At 39.6% G+C, this 24,239-nt stretch overlaps 2 protein-coding genes across 3 annotated transcripts in view; both read left to right on the forward strand.

Annotated features, from left to right (window-relative positions):
* The window catches only part of LOC103479095 (polyamine-transporting ATPase 13A3-like), a 29,288-nt gene extending 22,227 nt beyond the window's left edge, over positions 1-7,061 (forward strand). For both annotated transcript variants that reach the window (XM_008433326.3, XM_017310244.2), the window contains 5 exons: positions 441-625; positions 732-820; positions 1,918-1,998; positions 2,238-2,333; positions 4,317-7,061. In XM_008433326.3, coding sequence (XP_008431548.2) covers positions 441-625; positions 732-820; positions 1,918-1,998; positions 2,238-2,333; positions 4,317-4,499 — 634 coding nt within the window. In that variant the 3' untranslated portion in view covers positions 4,500-7,061. The remainder of the gene's footprint in view (positions 1-440; positions 626-731; positions 821-1,917; positions 1,999-2,237; positions 2,334-4,316) is intronic.
* Positions 7,062-16,046: 8,985 nt separating this feature from the next.
* On the forward strand, positions 16,047-22,725 carry LOC103479094 (transcription factor HES-1-like). The gene is made up of 4 exons (XM_008433324.3): positions 16,047-19,211; positions 19,303-19,398; positions 19,483-19,570; positions 20,930-22,725. Exons 1-4 carry the CDS (start codon positions 19,104-19,106, stop codon positions 21,358-21,360), a joined length of 723 nt encoding a protein of 240 aa, XP_008431546.1. The 5' UTR covers positions 16,047-19,103; the 3' UTR covers positions 21,361-22,725.
* Positions 22,726-24,239: the final 1,514 nt, after the last annotated feature.

Consider the following 24,239-nt stretch of genomic DNA (forward strand, 5'->3'; position numbering starts at 1 on the left):
CAAGGACTTGGATGCAAAATCTGAAGGAATTTGGTATAAGTTAAGACTTCCTCACCTTGGCCCGACTCTGGGAGGTGAGGGAGGGTGAGGGGGGGCATCTTATCTACAAGAAACAATCTAATGGGACACTGGAAAAGACTATTGTTGTGCTAAAAGGAGTTAGCCTATCAGCAAGGCTATTCTAGCCTAAAATAGCATCTCTGGTAAACATTTAGCAGCAGCACAAACATTTCAAAATAAGATTGCAGCAATAAGAGTTTGTGGATTGAAAATGCTACATACTTTGTCAATATATCATTTTTGATTAAAACGTGACCTTACAATTAGTTTGATTAAAATTTTTAATGGAGTCGCTGCATGAAGCCTTTTGATTTCAAGGAGTTATTTTATTTCTGAATCAGTTTATTTATTTATTCTTTTGCATTCCCTCTGTCCTGCAGCGCCTGTAACGTCTCCCGACCCAGCAGCTTCTCCGACCGCCGCAACGGAACAACCTCTCACGACCACAAAAACATCCGCAACTACGAGAACACGTCCCTCTTCTACGTGTCGTCCTTCCAGTACTTAGCCGTGGCTATAGTTTTCTCCAAGGGGAAGCCCTTCAGGCAGCCGAGTTACAAGAACTGTAAGCCAGTTGCAGCGAGGCGCCTTTCCTAATGTATTAATGTGTGAAGTCAAAGCAAACACAAAAATACCATCTGAACGTCTCTCTTTTTTTTATCTTCCATAAGGGCCATTCATGCTGTCCTGTGTTGGTCTCTACTCTTTTCTCCTCTTCATCATGCTGTACCCCATCTCTGCTATTGATAACTTTCTAGAGGTAAATATTTTGACTACTTGGGTGTAAATCCAAGACACTGCTTAGTTTGTAGTTGCATTCTAATGGATGATAAAAGAATGCCACCAACACAACATTCATTAAAAAAAAAAAAGCTTGTTAAAGCTGCAGTATGTAAATTTTATAACTTTTTTTTTTTTTTTTTTACATATTTGTTGAAACTGTCACTATGTCGTGAGAGTATGCTATGAGACACATAATCTGTGAAAAGATCCGAACTCCTCCATCTTCTTCCAGTGTTAACCAGAAACAATCACAGTCTAACAATAAGACCACAGAAAGTGTTCTTTAGTTATCCTTTATTTATTTAACCAGTTAGTCTTGGTACATATTCTTATTAATTTAACTCTATTTTGTTATCCTTTTTTGTCTCTCTCTTTTCCACTTCTACCCAATATATCTGTGGCCCTAGGTTAATTCAGGAATATTATAGAGTAGGAAAATATAACATTTAAAGATAATAAAATTATTTTTGCACAATTTTCTTTGGCCTGTAATGTTTGTTCTCTGTGCACTCATTTATAGAAAACCCCCCAAAAAACTAGAAACAATCAATCAGAGCAAGGAAACAGGTCTTACCGCTGTCAGTCATCCTCCGTGTGGCACTGCTCATCCCCTTTGCTCTTTGCTATGCTGTAGCTAGCAAAGCCTGTAGTGAATGCTACACTAGTTAGCATGTCCACTGTGGATGGCGGATAAACAATTTTTCTGGAAGAATAAGTTGCTTCTAAGCCATTAGCACTTTTAGCAGCAAGGGCATGAAGGTGATTGACAGCTCTAAGCCCCTCCTCCTGACTCTGAATTGGTTGTTTTTGGTGCATTTCATCAGACGGTGATAGCTGCTCAGGGAGGAGATGGAGGAGATCGATATTTTCACAGATTATCTGTCTCATAATAAACTGTCACTATGTGCTGACAGTTTTAACAAAAATGTATAAAAAAGAAAAAAAAAGATTTTTGTAAAATAAAAGTTACATAGTGCAGCTTTAAAGTAAAGTGATCAGTTGTGTGAGAAAAAGCCTTTTGTGTTATGCTGTCTGCATACTGCTCATCATGCCCCCTTCCCTCCCCCCCATCAGATCGTGTGTGTTCCACATGACTGGCGTGTTACTCTGGTCATCATTATTGCAGCGAATGCCATCCTGTCTTTCATGTTGGAGGTACGACATCACATCCTGTCTCTGACCGATCTGCCTCAATATGCAGTGTGATTTGCATGCATTGAATTTTTTTCTCCTTTACCAAAATCCTGCTTGTAGCTGCACAATTGCTTCTTAATGAATGAAATACGTTGATTACATCTTTTAAATTTGTGACACTTGCCGTTTTTCTGGTGCTGTAACTCGATCTTGATGATTAGCCGACTCTTGAAGTTCCCCTCCCCTGAAATCTCCCGTAGATTTTGATCGTTGACATCATCTTGTGGAGGCTTGTTTTCAGAGGAAGTCAGGGGGCCAATGGCCCCAGAGAGTCCTCCTCTGGCGACACACCACAGGTTGGGAAGCCTTTTTTTTTCTCTATTACAAAAACTCTGCTTCATTCAGTCTGACTGTTTAGATAGCACCTTGTACTTAACTCTAGCTCTCTTTCACTCCTAAAGCTGCTGTCTGTCTTTTCTTGATAAGCATGGTGGTTCAGTATATATGAAAATCTCGTTTTAGCGGGTTTAAATGTGAAGACAATTTTGCACATTTGGTGAAACATGAAGACCTGTCACATATGTGAAGTATGTGTGTTGCTCTTGATTCGTCAACATTTGGTGTAGTGCATGGTATTGGGATCGAAGGTGCGCTACTGTGACGTCATTTCTTTCTTTTTCCTGCCTGACTGTCTGATACTGAAAGCTCAACGCTTGTTACAGAGCCTACGGGTGCCCAAAGTGGTCAAATAATTACAATCCAAATAAGTCAGAAAATAGGCCAGATTTCACTCACTGAACTTTTTGTAGGTGAGCAGATCTTCATCAGAGCAGAAAGAGCAACTAAATGTTTATAAAAATGTAGCCTTTTTATTTTTCAAGTCTGATATTAAATCAGACCAAACGTATTGTTTTCAGTTAATGTTTCTGAAATTCTGTCTTTTTCCCAAATGCAAGAGAATTTTTTCGAGAGTATTAATTCATAGCTTTACATATTTTCTTAGTATTTGGTAGAATTGATATTTTTACTGAATGACTTAGCTCAAGCTTTTCACAGTAGTTTGCTGAATTTTGGCTCAGTCCTTCTGTGTAACTCAGGTTGCGTAAGCAGCCTTCCCCCGCTTCAAAATAAGAGCGTAAATACAAATGTCTTACCACTTTAAGAATTCATAACAGTCAATAACCAACACTTCAACAGAGATGTCGAACTTTATTCAACTGAAAGTTAACAAAAGAGCCAAGTAAATTAGCACTTTATCTGGAAAGATTTGTTTGCGAAGAAGCTAAATGTGCTAGGCGTCTTCCATGACGTCACACAAGATGGCTTTTTTTAAGTTGTTGCCTTAAAATATTTTGTCATGATCGTCCCAGTTTAACTCAACCTTTTAAATGTACCTATCAGAAGCTTATAAAGCCATGACATCATCAGCTGGACTTTCTCAAACTGTTTAAACACGGAGCAATCTGAGTGTGTGCAAACTTCCTAATTTGAAGAAATATTAATTTCTTCAAATTCAAATTCTTCAAATTAAATCTGACCTAGAATATTAAAGTTTAATTTGTTTTTATTGGTAAGAAAAAATAGTTGTTTCAATCTGAAGTGTATGTAAATCTCTTTTCCATCGCTTTATGTATGTTGAATGCTGGAGCAATATTTACCTCAAGCCATTTATTTATACACTGTAAAAACACAAAGTCTTACTTGGTATTTTTGGTCTACTTTCTGATGCAGATATCTTAGTACACTTGAAATAAGACAAAACTGACATGCGATTCATTTTTGAGTGAGATGTAAAAGCTTGTTTTCAGTAAATCATTCCTTAATATTGATTAAAAAGTAGTAGTTCCACAGGAAGATTATTTCATTGATAACACTGAAAGAATCCGTTTCATTGTTATAACAAGTGAATAACACTTATTTCAATTTAAGAACTTATTAACATAAGTTACTACGACTTGCTAAAAAGTCACTTTTAAGTTACTTTTGTCTCATTTCAAGTGTCAAAGTTTGCACTAGAAACTAGAGCAAACATATCTATTAAGACTTTGTGTTTTTGCAGTGTAGATGCACAAGACAATGGTGTAACAGGAGTAGATATTACACGCTTTTCTTTTATTTAGTTTTTTTTTGTAACTTACTATGATGATGAAAATGTATCAGAATCTTCTTTAAAAAAGCTTTATAAACAAATTCAGAATTTCAGGAATGTGTTTATTGTGCTTCTCATTAAAAAACACAGAATTCTGCATCTTTTTGTTAGTTAAATATCCACATCATTAGCTAGTCACTGAAGTGATGCTTTGACTCCTAGATTTTTGTTGGTGTTGATGTGTTGACAGGTTGCTAATGACAGCTGGGGCGCGTTGTTCCTGTCCCGGTTGTTCTGTCAGAGGAACAAGCCGCCGAAGGTTCTGTACAGGCACCTGGCCCTGGAGCTGCAAGAGGACGCTGACTGGCCCCCCAAACCCTCTACTGTCACGTACGCCGCTGAAGCACAGCCCCACATCTCTGCGACTCTCTGATCCCTGCAGGGGGCGGAGCCTGACATGTCCTACTGATACAGACTAACACACACACGCACACACACGCACGCACGCACACACACACACACACATGGTCTCCTACTTGATGTCCTTCATTGTTACCCGCCATAGCAAAGTGAACTAAACTCTGAATCCTGGGTTGAACCAGAGGTCTTTCCATTTTTGGAGCCTTGTATGCTAATGCTATTGCTATGGAGCAACTGTCATGAATCATACTTGAACGTTCTAGTGCGTGCAGAAATGACGAGCATACCGTTTGCCCTCATACAGATTTCATCTCTTTTGTTGTCACAGTTACATGTTTCAGATCACCAAACAGACAAAGATAACCTGAGAAAATACAAAATGTTCAACAGACTTATGTAAAAGGTAAATTACTCCTGGGCCTACAAACTGCCTGGTCTGGGTTGCGCAAAACTTTGTCGATATTCCCTTAATTAAAAAAACAAACTCAATTTTGCAATTGCGGTGTTTCCATTAAATAAAAAAAGAAATTAAAATCACACGTGAATATGTTTGTTCAGCCTATAAGTCATTAAAAATCTTTTCCTCGCCATCATCCTCTGACCTTATCCTGTTGACTTCTTCTTCATGGTTTGCGCTGATGGGAACATCTGATTGTTGATCATGTGACTTCTATGATGCAAAAAAAAGGTGTTTCCACTGCAGTTTTGCAAAATAAAACAATTTCAGTAAAAAGTGCCGTGTTTCCATTAAGCTAAACTATTTTCCAAATGTCAAATTGTGTAACTATACGGTCAATGGAAACAGCTTATTTTACCTAAAGAGGCAACAACAGCCTTCAAGAACTGCTGATTAACCTTTTACAAGAGTTGTGGTTCACTCTTTACGGCAAAATTCTTTAATTCACTCAAATTGGAGAGTTTTTGAGCATGAACGCCCAAAGGTCTTCTGACTCTTTCATGTACTTGAAGTAATTTTCAATTCAGTCCAGTTTATTTCTAATTCACGACACAAGTTTATTTCAGCAATGGTCGCTTGGGTTGTCATTAACTTTACCACGATCCCTCAGGCCAATTATGCATGTAACGACAGTGGGGAGGAAAAACTCCCCTTTAACAGGAAGAAACTTCCAGCAGAACCAGAACCAGAACCAGGGTCAGTACAAGCAGCTGTCTGCTGCTACTTGTTTAGATCGGGACATGCTGTTTTGCTTTTTGGGATCTCTGTGTGCCTCATGTTGTCAGACAGGTCCTGCTGTTGGCATTTCTGTAACCAGGCCTGGTTGTGGTTAGTAAAACTTAAACAAAAAAAAAACAAAAAAAACAAACAAAACCTGGTAAATCACAGTTAATTCATAACAAGATGGACATTTACTTTTTCACATAGCAGCAGGTCAGTTAGAATAGTATTCTGAATGAAAGCATGATTAAAACCATTTCTGTATTTAATCAGGTTATCTGTCTGATGTCAAAATTGGCTTCTTGGTTTGATGACCTGAAATGCATCCTCTAAAGTAAGGTTGCAGATACTTTTTTTTTTTTTTTTTTTTTTTTTTACAGTTGTGAGGTTTATATTTCATATCCTGTCATCTGCAAGTCATTTGCAACTTGAGTTATAAAAAGCTTCAGAAGTGGTACAGAATATAATTGCACATATTGAAAACTGACTACTGTAATAATAGTTTTTTTTATTAATTCATCTTACTAGGCTAACAGTGCTGAGACAAAATACAAACACTGCAGGCGACTCTTGAGTTTAGCATGGAGTTTATTTTACTGTTATCAAGCTGTCATTATTCAAATAAACTTAAAGTTTAACGTGAAGATTGTTGACCTGCGTTTAAGGATAAATGGAAGATTCAGTCATAAACGAAAGAAAGTACACCCTCTTTCATTTCTAGGCTCATCTCTCTACAAGGTTCTAAAATGAATAATCTTCTGTCAAAAAGGAACAACAAATGCAACTCTATGATTATTTCTCTGGAAAACTAAGTACACCCCATGACTAAGTAGCTTTAAGAGCAACCTGCATTCACGACACAAGTCGTTTTGGTTCATCAGACCGTTGTGGAGATTTTTTTGCTCACTTATCTTTGTAGTATGTAAAGAAAACTACTCCTGTTTCATTTCTTTGAGGTTGTCTGCCACATAGTGTTCTAGGGCCAGAGGGAAGAGTACATTTCCGCTAAAAAATCTCAGAAATTTTGAGATTAAGCTAAAAATATTTCTAGAAAAACGTGGGACATTTTTGAATGTGAAAACTCAAAAATTCGCTAGAAACAAATTATGAAATTTTGACATTAATCTCAGATGTTTTCTGAAAGAGGGTGTCATTTTACTGGTGATTGTAAGCTAAGTTTATTAAAAATACCCGGTACTGTTGTACTTTTGAGAAAGAAATTAGCTTTTTTTTTTCTCTTTTAGAGTCAGAATTCTTCCTGTGGAAGAGAAAAGAAACAACCACCCGTCTTCCTGTAGATGCTTTTGTCCTCCGTTTCTGATTGATGTGACTGACTTTTTTATGATTATGGAACATTCCACTTTATTAATTGCATATTAAATATCATGGAACTGAAAACTTGATTTTATCATATTTTTGTGTACGTAGATTCTTGTTTACATAAAGTGTTTCCCAGTCGGCTCTACGAAAATAAATCTGTGAAAATGTGGGGAAAGTCTCATTTGAATGAAAATGTAAGTCCGTATTTGTATAAATAGATATATATATATATATATAAAAGTACTTGCTGAATAATTCCTAATCCCTAATACAATATCATTAAGTGAACCGATTATATTTAATTTTAATACATTAGAAATGTGCCATTTTAATGAACAATGCCACAGATAAAACATGTTGTGTTTACACTCTGTAACATAGTTTAGACTTAGATATGCAATTCTATGCATCATAATTTCAGGGATGGAAACATCTTGTCTCCTGTCCTAACATAGCATGAACTTCACTTTTTTTTGCCACTAGAGGCTTTTATTTTTAAAGAAATCCAACAGAAAGGGAATGGAAAGAAGGGGGGTGGCGGAGGACATGCAACCGAGGAGCCACGTAGCAGAGTTGTAATCAAGACCACCTCCCCAAGGCCAAGTCAAGACCAGCTCCGTGATACAAAAAAATTTAGTTTTACCTATCAAAATTGCTTTTCAAATTGATCTGAAAGATCCACATTCCCATAAAACACCTAGATCAGTGGTTCTTAACCTGGGTTCGATGAGTTGGTCTCAGGGGTTCGGGGGGGCCTCTGCCGCGGAGGTAAAGACACACTTGTGTAAAGTCGTGATGACGCGCCCCGCTTTGCCATCACTTGCTGCAGAGGATCACGTTACATTGCTTAGCCAATCAGAGCTGCGGAGGAGTCCTGATTGAAGGAGCTCCACTCTCAGCATGGATTTGAACTTGTGTCTTTATTTACTTCAGCAAAGCTCACCATTTTTACCAAATTATGTAGCTTCCGGTGTTCTTCTAAATCTGCTCCCTAGTCGCATCTTTTTGGGGTTGCTACTGCCTCTAGTGGCGTGGAGGTGGTAACACAACTAATATAATTACATTACTAAATCAGAATACCGCAAAGTCTTTATTATTTATTATACATTTTTCATTCTCTTAAGCATGTAGAGCTAATTAAAAGACCTTAAAGTGATTCCAGTTTCTCTCGATGACCAACCTGTTGAAACTGTGGCAAATTTTAAATACCTTGGGTCGTTCCTGGACAGTCAGCTCAACTTTGCTGAAAACACTGACTATATTTTGAAGAACTGTTCTCAGAGACTCTACCTTTTAAGAAGACATAGAATCACATATCTAAGTCTAAACTAGTTGGGTCACGGGGTGACCCAACTAGTTTGGGGGGAAAAAAATCATTATTTGTCACTACAGAAGGGTTCAGTGAATGCGCATATGAAACTGGTGGGTTCGGTACCTCAGAAAAGGTTAAGAACCACTGACTTAGATATTAAATTCTTAGACCTGAAATAAAATTAATTAGTAAAGATCCGTCCAGAAGAATCGGATCGTTCCTGAATGTCATATCAATGCAGACTTTGGTCACAGCGTTGTCCCATATTTGCGACACCTCAGTCAACACCTCCACACAATAATTCAGCGCATGAGTGACAACTTTTTCTCATCGCAGATGCAACATGCGTCTCTGTACAACTAGCTTTGCTAGCATCCCGTCCACGGAGCTTACCTTTCTTTAAGCTTTCCTTTCAAGTGACGCTAAAAGGTGGACGAAGTCCCCACCGTCTGTGAAAGCAAAGCGCTGCTTATTTTACATGTCGCCATATCTTATGATTTATGTAGCGCTATTATATTACTGACGATTAGACAGACATCTTCTCCCGCTCAGAGGAAACCACTGCGCATGTCTGGAGCTCCGCGTGCCAGTAAAGGGGGAGGCGATGAGTGACAACAGACATGCAAGTCACGTTATTGCTGGGATTTTACGGCGCCACCTTAAGTCCCTGAACTTCACATTTTAACGGACAAAAAGACTTGGATGTAACAAGTAACACAACACTTTTGTAGAAATGTAGTGAAGTAGAAAGTACAGATACTTACTGTAAAATGTAGTGGAGTAAAAGTAGAAAGTACCCATTATTAAATCTACTTAAGTAAAGTACAATACACGAAAATTGTACTTAATCACAGTAACGAAGTACTTATACTTTGTTACTTCCCACCACTGTACATATATATATATATATATATATATATATATATATATATATATATATATATATATTTTTTTTTTTTTTTTCTGATGCCAGTGTTTGCTCTGCAGAACTTCCATGAAATTCCCCCAATAAATGTGTATTTGAAGCCAGTGTTGCAGACTTCGTGGGGGGCTGACCTTGGTCACACTTTTTCAGCCAAGACTCACTGATCAATTATGGGCTTTCCCAGCCTCCTCGCTGCCTGGCATATGGGCCCTTAAGGGCGCAGGAGTGGAGGAGAAAGAGTGCTATCATTTCATGTGGAGATCAGGGCCTACGGGCCGTGAATGGACGGATTTAGCGGGACCGTGAATAAGGGGAAGGGGTTCTTCGCTTGTAGCCAAAAGAAAGGAATCTCCCACAGATCAGGGAAAGGGCTTTTTATTTCGGGGGAATATTCATGATGAGGATGAGGAGGCATCATGAATTCATGTGTCTCTGTGACTTGTGGGATCATCTTTTTGGTAAACACCGATGTCTTGCCTTTGGCGGCTTGTTTGCCGTGTGGTGTTTTTTGCGGATAGTGTTGCCTCCTCAGAGAGACGTGGGTTTGTGTGTGTGTGTGTGTACTCTCTGCTGTATTGCTTTTGTGTCCGTAGTCAGAACAGATGGAGAGTGGTGGAGACAAATAAAGAAGCTAAAACAAACAGTCTTTCTTCCTCGCAGCTAGCAACTCACCCAAAAAGATTTTCTCAAGCTTGCTCTCAGACGTGTGCTATTTCAGACATTGTTAACTTTTTTTTTTCTTAATCTGTCTTTTAAGTAACACTTTTTTTGTCTAGGTTGGCTACTTTCAAGATTTGTTTACACTCTCACTGCTTACAGTGTCCCATGAATTCAGTGTTAAATGGACAGTTCAGGATTTTTAAAATAAGGTTCTGTTAATACCTTTCAAACAGTTATTTTACTTTTAGTAAATAACGCTCTTTGCATCTTATTTGGTGAAAACCAACCCTGTGTTCTACGCTTCACTTCGTCCAGAGGGAGTGGACTCTCAGCTATTCACAAACAGACGCTGCAGAAGTTTGAAACTTTACCCAACTGCTAATGTTTGGCTGTGACGTTGGACACTATGAAGCTTACCGGAAATGTCCTGCTCTGTAAACAACAATCCTCCATTGTGAAGAAGGAACAGGATGGCTGTTAATGTTAATTCAATATTTGGAGGTTTGGCCAACACGGACTGGACGGATTTGTTCACTTCCTCTGCCGCCGTTGTTAAAACTAAAGACAGACTGCAATTCTAAAATCCGTAGAAAACCGTCATCATCGTTCACAACTTCTCCTTCTGTTCATTGATTAGCCTGGTGGAAATTCTACCAAAGAAATCAAATTCAATTGGAGAAAGCCCAGACGGAACATTAAAGGAAAATGAGCATTGAGCAGAATTGCGTAGAAAAGCAACAGCCAGACTATCCAAGCAGAACAAAAACAAAAGCAGATTTCTGCTCTGATGTCAGAAACATTGTGCCATAATTCTGTGAACTTTTAAACTGTTACGTTGTTTTCAGTGTTTATTTATAGAAATGTAAATGTTGGAATATGTGATGGACTGGTGACATGTCCAGGGTTTACTGCCTCACACTCAGTGACTGTTGGAGAAACACACCAGACATTTTTTTTTTATGTCTTTACTATTACAAGGATTTCACTCAGATGCTCTGTAATTTCTATGCAATGAATTTGAGATAAGTAATCATAAGCATTTAAAAGGAGATCCAGAACTTGGCTGTAGCTATATTAGCATAAATATTCTCCAAAGACAATTGTAGATTGACAGTTTGCCCTTTAATTGCCAGTTTTAAACTTCAGCTTGCAATTGAACTTGAACTAAAACAGCACAAGGACAAAGTGAGACAGAAAAGAAAAAGTGTTTCATTAATGTTGGGGTTTCTCCTGCAGACAGTCGGCGCAAAAAGTGAGTATGCAGGGTATGCTACGCGTAGGGGCGCAGCACCAGAGGGGGCGCCAAAACCCCGTCTGGAGGGGGCCGATGATGTTCTCCCATACACTTCAGCGCGCCTTACGCTCCTTCACCTCGTGCACATAACGAGGTAAATGTAGCGAGTTTTACCCTTCACGTATTGTCGCCTCGGAGGGGGCGGGGGGGACCGAGTGAGCGTCGCTCCTTCACCCTGACGTTCCTTCCTTGGGGAGGTGGGGGGGGGCATGGAAAAAAAACATGTTCTGTTTGTGGTTTCATACAAGATCGGTGCTGGTACAATGTTTCCTCCTAGTAGCAATAAGTTAAACTGACATTTAGTTTAAACTTGTTTTAAAATGTAAAAGTCCCCTTCGGTCTGTTCCCAATCTTTATACCAAATTAAGACGCCAAGAGAGATATCTACTGCTGGTACGATATAAACTGCTTTTAACCTTTTAACAGAAGTTCCCTGTAAAAATCCCGAACTATCACTTTTGTGACGGTCTTCAAGTCTTCAACTTTTGTATTCCTGCTTTGCAAAAGACCAATTTGCATGCTGTTTCTACTAAAGTTCTTAGACCCAGTTGAGGCCCGGTTTTTGATTAATAGTCGGAACATAAGGCCAACCTGATGCTCACATACCAATGGCCTCATTTTACAGATGATACAAAGGCAACCACGTCTGGTAAAAGGTCTGTGACCCACCAGCTGGTCACAAAGCCCCTTTCCTCCCTAATGTCCCCCTGAGCATCGTCTCCTTACCCCGGGTCCTCATGGCATCGCTGTCCCCCTTCATTTATCAGTCCTTCCTGGCCTGAATGGGCTCTGTGGTTGGTCAATAAATTCAGTGATTCAGGGGGTGGACAGTTGCAGCCGTGTTAGCGTTTGTTCACAGGCTTGTCGGAGGGATGGGCCCCGCCCAGCTGCTCTTTGTCTCCTGTGGTCCCTCACCAGGTTAGAAGTCAATGGAGAGCCTTGTGCAGAGGTGGTTGGGGCATGGATAGAGCCGCCTCTCACATGGCGTTCACACAGGGGGAGGACTGCTTCGGATCACTGTGACACTTGTTCATGTGGGGCCGTGCAACATTGCCCGGTTGCCTTTCTTGTTCTCCCGCGAGGGACTGTGCGATCTTCAGAGCTTAGAACAAACTAATGGCTGAGGCTGCAGACTTGTAGTGGGGGGGTAAGTTGATCTACACTCCCAGGCCTCGCAGTGCCCATGCTGAAAAGGAGCGCACAAGTCTATCTTACGATCTCACTTTACAGATGAGACTCACAATAAAATGAGGTCAGGCCTTCATTTGGGAGTGATGGTAAATCCACTCGTTAAAACTTGGCATGGAATAGCACTTATGCACTTTTGTGTCTTCTAAAGATGTCACATTGTTGCGGAGTTTTGGCTCCTTTCTGCGGATCAGCTGAGCCCATGCATGGGAGCAACCAAAGCCAAAGAAAAGAGACAGAAAGCCATAGATAAGGCAACACGGACGGCAGAGGGCATTAGGAGATGGAAAACAGAGGACAGAAAAAGACGCTCTGTGACTGAAGAGGGACTTAGAGACATGACTGAAGCCTGACTGTCATGAGAAGATGAGTTTCCATGGCCACCCAGGAGCCACCCAGGAAGCATTTAAGCAGGGGAGGCTCGGGGGTCCTGGGTTCTGGGCCCAGGCTGGTGAATCACACGCAACAACCAGGGATTATGTGCATAAGTGATGAGCGCTAAGCTGGCAGGTGAAGAAGGGAGGCCCTGGGACAAGGATTGCGGCATCCCTCAGGACAGCGCTGTCTGTAAGAAGCAGACTTTTTTCTTTTCCACCCCAAGTGAGGATGATCTGCCATGTGAAGGGGACTCAGCCAGAGGTCCTCGAGAGCTGAAAGGGCATCCCACAGGCGGCTTTCACACCATAAGTGGCCATAACTCTGGTCTTGTGAGTCGTCTTGAGTGGCAAGAATGGGGCATCTTCACATTCAGAAATGCCAACACAAACACCCTCATGGATATGGACTGAGCTCGCAGGAGGCTAAGCCCCACATGGCAGGGCATCAGCAACGCTCTCGCTGAGTGGAGCTTTTGACCTGCAGCACGTATAAAAGAACAGAGGTTACATTGGCGTTCGTTTCGAGACAAGGAGCTCTTGTTTCTGTCCCCGATCAACAGGTTCGCAGGTTGTTCTGATGCAGGGAATCAACCCTCGTAATGTCCACGGCCTTTACAGGAATGCGTTTGAACTTTGGTGGCACAAAGAAATCGCATTCCCATGGTGGCATGGAAAAAAAATGCACAGTTCACCAACCTACCCCCCAATACCTTTTCAAGACGATGGTATCCCTGGACAGATTAACATGTAAATACACTTAGATGCTTTGACAATGCACTGAAATGCATATAATCTACATGCTAACGAGCGCTTTAAAGAGTTGCCACGGCTGAATGTGGTTTAAGCAACACTTTCATGTCTGGGTTTTAAAAATTAAACATGAGGCCTCTCTTGGAATCTCAAAAAGCCTTTTTTTAATTTGTTGAGGGATAAGGCGATGGCTGGGTTTCCCTTTCAAAGGGACTTTAATAGGGCTTCAATCTCATTGCATTTGCCTCCAAGCTGAACATATAAATGCTGTTTTTTTTCCACCCTTTTATGCAGGACCTTGCCACATTAGATGACAGATGGAAGGCTGTGATGGTGAAATACCAGTTACTATGGTGCCAGTTGTCCTCAGCAGCTTCTCCTGGCATACCGAAGCGTCCCTCCTGAAAACCCGTCTACTGACTCGGAATAAGCTGACTTGAATCTTCTCAGGTTGTTGTTGACAAACACGAGCCTGGATGAGTCCCCTAATCTCCCGCTCCTTTATTCGCCTTTTATTGCCGTGTAAACTGGTCTGAATGGATTAAAAACTAAACCTCTGTTTTCAGCCTTCTCTTATCTCACCCAGGGTTTAATCTAATGCCCTCTACCCTTTAGACATCTCTGCCTAAGCTAAACTTGACCATATTTTTGATTCAACTCATCGCCATGGTAACCAGTTATTTCCCATCCTCGTGCTCCCACCCTCGGCTTCTCTCCTCCATTGACACTGCTACCTCCTCCCTGTGCCTGCGATTTCTTCTGTTTTTTGTCCAAATAAAACAAAGCAGAGAGTGAATGTGCTCTGAGGTAGGTAAATGTATTCAGTGACATCAGCCAGGACGGGTCTATTCTGCTGGATTCCTGTTCCACTTGTTTCCAGCCTTGTCTGGGGGCTGGACACTCTGTTGGGCCCATTGTCCCACATGTATTCCACACAGGCCTGCAATTAATAGAGGCCTTGTCTAAGGCTCCTGGAGCAGAAACTGCTATTGGGGAGGGGGGACAAAAGGCAGGCAGAGACAGGGGGCTGGGAGTTGCTAAGGGAGCAGCCCCTCCCTTCCCTCTTTATGGGGGGAATTAAAAGGGAGAAGGAGGGACGAAGAGAGAGCAGAGCCCTGGATTGAGATCTTTAAGTGATCCCTTCTGTCTGCGCCCTCCCCTCCTGGCCTGAGAGGTTTTCATACCGGCCTCTGAAAGGGAGTCCTTGCTGTATTTGATGATGAAGATGATCATTTCACTGCCTGCACGGCGGGGTGCTTGCTGACTGGGTGGGAGGAACAGCAAGCAGAGGCTGTTGCTGATAAGCCAGGTAAAGAGGGGAGTGAAGGTGATGGCACCCTGCAGGTGGATGTGAAGAGACATCCATCACATTGTATGCATTCTTACGGGATGCTTGGCTCCTTTGGTCACTAAGGAGGGTGCATACACACCAACCCTGTTTAGTTCTACTATAACTGAACCCTAGTCGTAACCCTAGAAAGTCAGATTTGTTCTGAGAGGTGTGAATGGGCAATCAAACTCTGAAGGCAAACTTTGGTCAACCTCCAAACCGAGGTCCTGATTGGACCTACCCCTGCTTCGGTTAGGTTTAAGTGAACTCTGGTGTGGTGTGAATGTATATGTGAACTTTGACTCCCCCACGCATCTCCTTCAGACTAGCCAGCAGAAATGAGCAAAGACCTGGTGGAACTGCACATCTGCTGAGTTCCTTATACAAACTACATCTCAGTGAAGTGCTGGAAAAAAATGTTCTTAAATGGTTGATAAAGCAGCTATGTTGTGATGACTTTCTGAAAGTGGAGTTTCAGAAAGAGCAGGAGTTTTTAAAGAGACAGGCCCAATTTCAAGGTATTAATATTACAATGTCAAATTTCTTTTAAGTCATGTTTGATATATGCAGTATTTTCATAGCAACAGAAAGTAACAGTCACTTTATTCTGCTATAAATGCATAATACTGCCTCTTTAAGGATAATTATAGATCTTTTTTTTTTTTTAGCTACGTCCCTGGATTGGATTCATAACTCTCCGCTCCAGAGTTTTCTTTTTATGAACTGTTTGAATGAGTTTTAAAGCATGAAAGATGTGTATTAACACAAGACTTGACTTTTTTTTTTAATTGTGCTAATTTAAACAGTGGATGTAAACAGTGATCAGCTTATTGGGTCATTTCACCTCTGAAAAGGGCTTGAACTCTGTCAGAGAGGACAGGGAAGTCCAACCAGCCTAATGGGTCAGAAGGTCAAATAGCCTGTACACTGACAGTTCAATTTGATGCATTTAGAATTTGATGGTATAGGTTCAAGAACTGAAAACAATTAAGTTGTTTTACAGTGCTGTAATAAACCACAATAATATGAAAAACATTCTCTGAACACTGCGGGTAAAACGTGGTTTGAGGTCATATTTTCCAGATCATAAGGAATCCTGCAATGAAAATGCTAATGAATAAAGGCATTTTATGGATCCTGAAAACAACATTCAGTATATATATATACATATATATTTATTTATTTATTTTATTTTTTTTTACAGAAAACATTAGGTTTAAATGGACATTAGTATACTTTCAGAGAAATCAAGCTACTTTTTAAAAAAAATTTCAACTACATATGAAACATCTCCTCTGTAGTATTAGAATGCATAACAGAAGCATCACACATGAAATCTGTTTTGCTTTCCCAACTGTCTAAAAATATTTGTGTCCACTTGCTTTTATCTCTGAAAAAAGCTGGTCAAATAGGTCAAACACGATGGCAGTCGGGGAGAGAAGCTTACACAGAATTCCCCACCTTCAATGACAGTAGGATTGTTCCGGATGGCCAGTAAGCTAAAGCTTCTGTTGCTCATAGTGCTTTATAAGTTTTAGCAACCATATTGCTCTGCTCTTTTTTCTGTTTATTCTTCGTCAGCTGCTATCGTCTGTTAGTTATCAGTTTTGAATGTTGCCGTGGTTTATATGACGCTTTTATTGCAGTTACAATGCTAATACTGCTCTGGGTAAATGTTGATTTCTGTTTTAGAAATCGTTAATAATAATGACTGATTTTGGTTTTTGCTGCTGATCTAATGTTAATGTTTGCTGGATATAAAATGGCCGTTCTGATGTAATGTTGTAGTACGAGGAGCTTAAATCCTCTTTACTGATCTATTTGAACATCCATATTTGTAATATTTGCAGCTGGACCAAACTTTAGAAAGTATGAATTCCTCCAGGGATGTGGGGAAAAAATGTTTGCATTCCCCTGCAATACTTTTGTGTTCCCTTGCAATATTATTAAGGCGATATTTGCTGGCCTATTTTGTGTACAGTCACAAATGTCAATTTAAAATTTCAAATATGCACAGATCTTAAGAGCCTCAGTGAAAACATGTTTATTATTAACTATTTGATGCCAAAGAACTGATTGAAAATCGATTTATTCACTACATGTTTATGTCTGTTTGAACTGCCCATGAAAACGGCACTTTATTAACCATTCAGACCAACACAAAAGAGACATAATCCAAACTGTCAGATGACTCATTACCCTGCAATAATAACTCAGAAATAGTCCAAATAGTTTGAATGTTTTCTTTTTCTTTCTTTCTTTCTTTCTTTCTTTCTTTCTTTCTTTCTTTCTTTCTTTCTTTCTTTCTTTCTTTCTTTCTTTCTTTCTTTCTTTCTTTCTTTCTTTCTTTCTTTCTTTCTTTCTTTCTTTCTTTCTTTCTCTCTCTCTCTCTCTCTCTCTCTCTCTCTCTCTCTCTCACGGAAAGTTTCTGTTTATATCATAGGTTTGTGGTGTATTTCTATCCTAAAGAAAAAGATATAAAAGTTCAGATATTTCGCAACGAGATATTAACACGTGGAAAAACCTCACAAATATAATAGAAGAAAGTACGATGGCCACCGTAAGACAGGCTTACAGTATTCAGTCATTCTTCATGAACTAATACATTATTAGGAGAGAACGCATAACCTTTTGTGAGGTATCGCAACAGCAAAAAAACAAAAGAAAGAAAGAAATTCTCCCAGTTTCTTAAGGGGTTCTGTAAGAAAGAGGCTGTTGCCCAGGGATCCAAAATTTAAGGGGACCCCAAAGATTTTGATTTTCTGGTTAGTTTTTGTTGTTGTTTGTTTGTTTTAAGTAGAATGTTTTATAAACATTCTACTTTATATTTTTTTTATTTATTTATTTATTAATTTATTTATTTGATGGGGGCCAGTGTAAACATATTAATATGTTTTATACAGTAGAATTTATAGCTACTGTATACATATTGATATACTGTAATTTGCATTAGTAAAATAAATTTTCCTCAGTGGTTGGGGCACCAAAACCGGCTCCAGCCCATGGACCCACATCCTTGTACATCCAGCCCTGTTTAGCAGAGATCCTGATTGTTAGAAAAATCCATGGGCCTTGCTTTTTGTTGTGTTCCAGCAGAAACTGGTTAAGTTCTCATGATTTCTGGGTTAATATTATATTTATATAAAATATTTATATATTATAACTATACTTATTTCTATCCTGTACCAGTGTGATTTAGTTTTTTTGGGATAGGAAGACCTCTGCTGTCTGGTGTCATTTATTGATTCTCTTCAGTCTTAATAGAAATAGTTCAGAGTTAAACTTCTTGTCAACCAGAGTTTGGTATTTTTCATAATTTTGAGTCTACTTCAGAGTTTGCTTTTGATTGCCAAGATTTAGTGATTAAATACTGTACATTTTGCAAGTTACTGGACATACCTTTTACTTTTAGCTAATTTAACCCTTCATGTTTTTTGCTGTATGAAGAATGTCATATTTTTGTGCAATTGTAGTAATTTCTGTACTGTTCATTAGAATCCTTATATTGGAAATGCAGAGGCACGTTACTGCCACCAATATTTTTTTTCACCATAAACGTTTCACTCAAAGCTAAATACCAAGTTACGACACACTTTTCAGATTTGTTTTGGTTGTATTTTTTTATTTGCAAAACCGTAGTTGTCTTAATCGACTTCAGAATTATGTACAACTATGATGAGATAGTTTTTTACATAAAATTATGAAAGATTAGAATAGACGTTTGTGGGTTTATGTAGCCATAATACATTTTTCTCTCTCTAAGACCATTGTACTATTTGGAGAATGTGGGAAAAATGTGTGACTTATTTATGATGATGTAACCACGATCTGAAACAGATGAAAACTAGCACATTTACTTCAGGATTTTTTTTTTCTCTTTCACTTTTCACAAAGCTGGTTGGCTCATTTGTAATTGTTTTTTTTTTTTTTTATGCTTCCAACTGTGACTTTGCAAGTTTATGTATATTTATCAGTAACCGGACAGGTAGCCAATAAGAGCGCCTTGCCGCACGAGCCCTCGCCTGCTCGGCACCGTATCCCGCGCGCTTATTGGACAAGCGGAGGGAACCCCGACGTGTCACACGAGCCGCTCGCGTGCAGACTGTGATTGTATAAATACCGAGCAGAAGCGCTTGTGTCTGGAGTGCTGCAGTTTGGCTCGGAGACAGTTCGGACTGCTGTCATTTGTTATAGTCAGCTAGCTACCCTGAGAGCTGCCAGGAGACGGCGGGACTGTCGACCGTTTACTTTTCGGTTGTTTTTCGCTCTTGTGCGAACCTGAAGATGCCAGCCGGTACTTTCGAAAGAGCATCTCCGTCTGGTGTTGCGGCTGTCCCGGCAAGAGGCGACTCTACCCCAGGGAAACCTCGCACTCTGGCAGAGAACAGAAAGGTAGGCTTTCTGAGCGCAAATTTAGTTACACATGTAATAACTTTTATACCCTAACAACAACACTAACTGCATTTTTACCTGCTCGTGGAAGTCCTCCAAGCCAATTATGGAGAAGCGGCGACGCGCGCGCATCAATGAGAGCCTGGGTCAGCTGAAGACCCTCATCCTGGACGCGCTCAAGAAAGACGTAAGAGTCTGAGCGAGCCTCTGTCAATGACTTCTCCAAATGTAATGAGATTTTTAAGCACAACTGCTCTGTTTTTGTCTGAAGAGCTCCAGGCACTCCAAGCTGGAGAAGGCCGACATCCTGGAGATGACGGTAAAGCACCTGAGGAACCTGCAGCGGCTTCAGATGACAGGTGTGTAAACTCAGTCACCCCGGTTTTAGGTTGGTATTAATAATTCATCTCTGGTACCTACAGTATGTGTACTTTTTGACTGTGAAAATGTTGCCTAGAAGAGACTCTAATTACAGAGTTAAGAAAAGCACACTAACGGAAAAATAAGAACGGTTTAAATTTTACCAATTAAACTGCTGTAACAATTTACATACCTTTTTTCATTTGGATGTATTTTATCCAGCACTTGGTCTAGAAACTGTGCAAGTTTAACAGCTACAAAATAAATTAGGCAATTGATTTGACTTATACATCTAATTAATTCAGACATTTTACTTAGTTATATTCAATAAATTAGAATATGCCTTCCAATGAGTTTTGTCAGATTAAACATATCTTTTGAAAATAACTTTTAAACAGGTATTAAACATACTTTTCATATAAACCTATTTTCTCTTTTAAAAATGTTGGTTGAGTGTACTGTAAGAAGAAAATCATAATTAGCAAAAATAAAGGTTAATGAATGTAATTAATCAATACAACACATTTCACCTAGTGAATCGAGGTGAAATGAACTTTTTAACAACATTCTAATTTATTGAGTATGACTTTAAATGAGTAGTTTAATTATTACAGTAAATAAGGGTGGGACTATTTTTTTTTTTTAAAACAACTTCATTTGTAGATCTTTGCAATATGTGACAGTTTATATTTTTTAATCTAATGGAAGTTCAAAATGCCTGGACAAGCAACTGGATAACGGCATGTTTAAGATTTCTGTAGCCAGAATCATGTGCATTTAAACATTTAGGCTCATAAAATACACTTGATTTTTGAAATTGAAATTAAATTGAAAGTTTTACAGCTGTAGTCATTAGTGCATGCATGCGACATTTTTTCAGTGTTATAAACCTCAGCATCCTAAGTTTGACTTCATCATTATAAATACCGTCTCTAAATTAGCTAAAAGCTGGACACAAACTAAAACTCTGCTCCAAAACTTGAGCTTTCTTAACCACAAGTTTTATGACTGTACTAAACTTTTACAAAGTTGTTATATTCATTCACAATATAACGCATAAAAGCATATCAGGCTTAATGTTGGACACTTCACACAATGAATAACTGCTGACCAAACCAGCATTGTTAAACATTACATTTACAAGTAGCTTGATGAAAATAAAGCTAAATCAATATCTAATATTTAAAAGCCTCCACAGTAGTTTTTAAGTGTGCTTAACCTACCTATGACTCAGATGAAAACCAAGCAGGACTCTCCGTTTTTAATCCTTTCTGCCTAGTTGTGAGTGTTATGTGTTTGATGTGTGTTAGGTTGTTTGCCCTTCTTTCCATTTCTTAACATTTTTTTTTCTTCTCTAGCGGCTTTAAACACAGACCCATCCATCCTGGGGAAGTACCGAGCTGGTTTCAGCGAGTGCGTTGGAGAGGTTACCCGTTTCCTGTCCACGTGTGAAGGAGTCACAGCCGAAGTAAGGACTCACCTCCTCGGCCACCTCGCGGCCTGTGTGACCCAGATTAACCTGTATGGACCTCACCTGGGCGACCTGGGACAGACCAGCGGTACGCAGATCAGCGCGCCTCCGGCCCTGCGGGCGTCCCTCAAGGGTGGCTCACTATCCACCGAAGCCATGAAACTGTACGGAGGCTTCCAGGTGGTGGCGTCTCCAGACGGACACTTTGCGTTTCTTATTCCCGGCGCAGCTTTCACACCTCTGAGTGTACAGAACAGCCACCATGTGTCACCTGTTGCACCTGCTGTCACCTCAGACTCTGTGTGGAGACCGTGGTAGGGACCATGGAGGTGGGGAAAAAATGACAATAAGACAATAAATCATATTTTTTGTTGTACATTTTGTAAATACTTTAGGGAATATTTCTTAACAGATTCTTTTATCTACATTTATATTGGCATACATGCATGGGAAGAGATATTTCTCTTTCTCTTTGCCTTAGTTGACATATAAAATGCTGATTGTTCTTAAAAGCACTGCCTGTTCATAAATAAACAAAACGTGTTTATAATGTGTAAAAGATGTATTATTTAAAAAGAATAGCCATCTGACCATATCACTTTCATTTATTCTCTACCCACACTTGATTTTCTCAGTTTTCTGGCTGGATTAAATATTTATTTAAAGAGGTAAAGATCCTAAAACGGTTCCTGTCGTGTTCAAATAGACGAGACTTTACTCAAAAGTGTTCAAAATCTGAGTTTATGTTTATAAGACTCTGGCTCAGCAGGGTCAGTCTAAGTGTGTTCTATCATTAGGCTGGCCGTCCTTACATCTGTCCTGAATATTAGGCTGGGGATTCTACACAACTCTGTCTGCACAGAACCTGGAAAGACAAGGTGTTCCCACCAATAGACTGGTTTCTGAGGGATCACAGCCTGCAGGATGTATCAGACCAGCTAAAGCCAGATGTGCTCAAAATCACAGGAGTGATGGTTTAGAGATGTCTACAGTGTGGCTTGGAGGCCACTTGTGTTCCAACCCTGAATAGGAGTATCTAGTTTATTTACTATTGATCAACATTATTAGCTTTTTCTTCTTTTACTCTTTCCTCTGGTTTGTTATTTTGTTTGTATTTCCTTTTAGTTCCTGTAAAGCACTTTGTATTCACTTGTTGCTGAAAATGTGCTATATAAATAAAATTACGTTTACCTTTACCTCTGGACTGATTTTGTTTGGTCCCAGATCCACAGTTTGAGAAAGGTGCATATTACTGCCAGGCCAAACTAAAGTAATTTATTTTTTTTATCTGCAAATTTAAATCATTTTATATTAGGTGGAGCACAAAGTATTCATCTTCTAATAGTCATGGATTTTACTTTCTTTTTAAATTCATAGTAAACAGGGTCACAAAATCCATAAACCTTTACTCAAACTCAGACCTGGAGTCATGGAAGGCTGCAGTTAATTGATTTATTGATCTTTCCTAAACATAGCAAATATTTTTCAAAATAGGGTGGCCGAAACCATGTCCTTGTGGAAAAATCCTATTTCTGTGGCTCCCAAGCACTTTTAGCTTGACGACCTTTCCCCGTGTGGACACCACTAGTAATATACCAAACATACCAGTAGGTGGCAGTAAAAGTGGATATTCTCAGAATTCAGATAGGCAACATTTATTTTCCGCTCCACCCTAAAATAAAAGAGATTCATTACCTTCAAAGGTGGATTTATTCTAAACATGGTATGGTCATCACTAGATGTGTCCTCAGTCAGCATCATCCTCATAATGATGCAAACACTCCAGATCTATAGACAAGGCAAGTTTACTTCTATGGCACCCATTCATACACAGTGCAATCCAAAGTGCTTTCCAGGATATTGGAAGAGAAGCAAAGAAAAAATAAAGTATAAGCATCACGGCAATGCATAAGAGAGAAATGTTAAAATAAAATATGAATATTAAAGACAGGGAAGAAACAGCAGTTTGTCAGATTATTTGATAAAAAGCTTTCAAGTTAGTTTTGCGCCCATTTGTAATGGAAACACAGCTGAACCTATCAGGAATTTGTTTATATTAGCTTCTGTTAAAGTGCTGATCCAAAGACATCTGTTTCACCTCAACAGATATTAAAACCCAGAACTTAACGTTGTGTTGTTTTAGTTAAGCTGAGAAGATGCCTGACAGTAAAGAGAACTCAAAGACAAAACGAGAGCCCCTCCACTTATCACATCCTTTGAGAAGACCCTCCAAAACCCAAAAACAAAGACGGGCCCCCCTCAGTGGCTCCTCTCATTGTGACCCTCTCCATCTTCATAAAGGGCCTTCCACTTGTTTATCCAAGAAAAGGTTTAATAGCAGGGAGGGGGAGGACCATGCTGTCACTTTCACCACCGTAAAGAAGGCTTATTGTTGCTTGCTTCCTGAGGTCCTGTGCCTAAAGGCTTTCTTGAGAATAACCAGGCTCTTCACAGAAGTAGACCCGTTAAGACGCTGACAGTTTACTAAGCTATGTCACGGAAAAGTTGAGCAGCCTTGGGAGACGCATATTCATTTGCGACAGGTTTTGCCTGATCACCTTTTATTCGTCTCCCTGCTCCTACCTAATTTAAGTTTTTTTGGGGAAGCGGTACTGTCCCATTCGTGGAGATTAGCATGGTAAACATGAAGCTGGGAAGGGCCTGCCCCTTCCGTCCATTCCATGATTGATGGTGTCCTCTTAGAATCGGAGAGTGGACAGTGATGGTTTCCCTCTGACACACACCGGAAACCTCTGCTGCCTTGTTCTTAGAGCTGTTCTGGTGCTTGATGGGGGTCGAAGTAGGCAGAGGTTCACATCACAGTTAGGGCATATATTATGCACTCTGTATCAATGGTGAATGAACAGTACTCTTTGTCACTTGACTAAAATTACAACAATATTTCTTTCTATTCTTTTAGAAGAACTTAGAAGTGGAGGAGAAGCTTCCGACAGCATATTTACAACCCCACTGACAGTGCAACAGGAAGATTTCACACACACACCTTTCTTCTTCCAAATAATGTTTTTTTTTTGTTTATTTATTTTTTATTTTTTGAAAAATTCCTCCTGTAGAAAATAGCAAAAATGATTCTTGTACATCAAAATCATTTGCTGTCCCACCTTCCAATTTCACTAGCTGGTTTCTTTATAAAAACCACTGAGCTTTGCAGGATAACTGTGAAACAGCAAGATAGA

This window comes from Poecilia reticulata, chromosome 17, assembly GCF_904066995.2.
Source record: "Poecilia reticulata chromosome 17, P_reticulata-male-v2, whole genome shotgun sequence".
Classification (NCBI taxonomy): domain Eukaryota; kingdom Metazoa; phylum Chordata; class Actinopteri; order Cyprinodontiformes; family Poeciliidae; genus Poecilia; species Poecilia reticulata.

Bases quoted from the DNA above. Each gene is read 5' to 3' on its own strand.
- LOC103479094 (XM_008433324.3), top strand. From the start codon at position 19,104: ATGCCAGCCGGTACTTTCGAAAGAGCATCTCCGTCTGGTGTTGCGGCT. The intron at 19,212-19,302 runs GTAGGCTTTCTG...TGCTCGTGGAAG, and splicing joins CTCTGGCAGAGAACAGAAAG to TCCTCCAAGCCAATTATGGA. The intron at 19,399-19,482 runs GTAAGAGTCTGA...TTTTGTCTGAAG, and splicing joins TGGACGCGCTCAAGAAAGAC to AGCTCCAGGCACTCCAAGCT.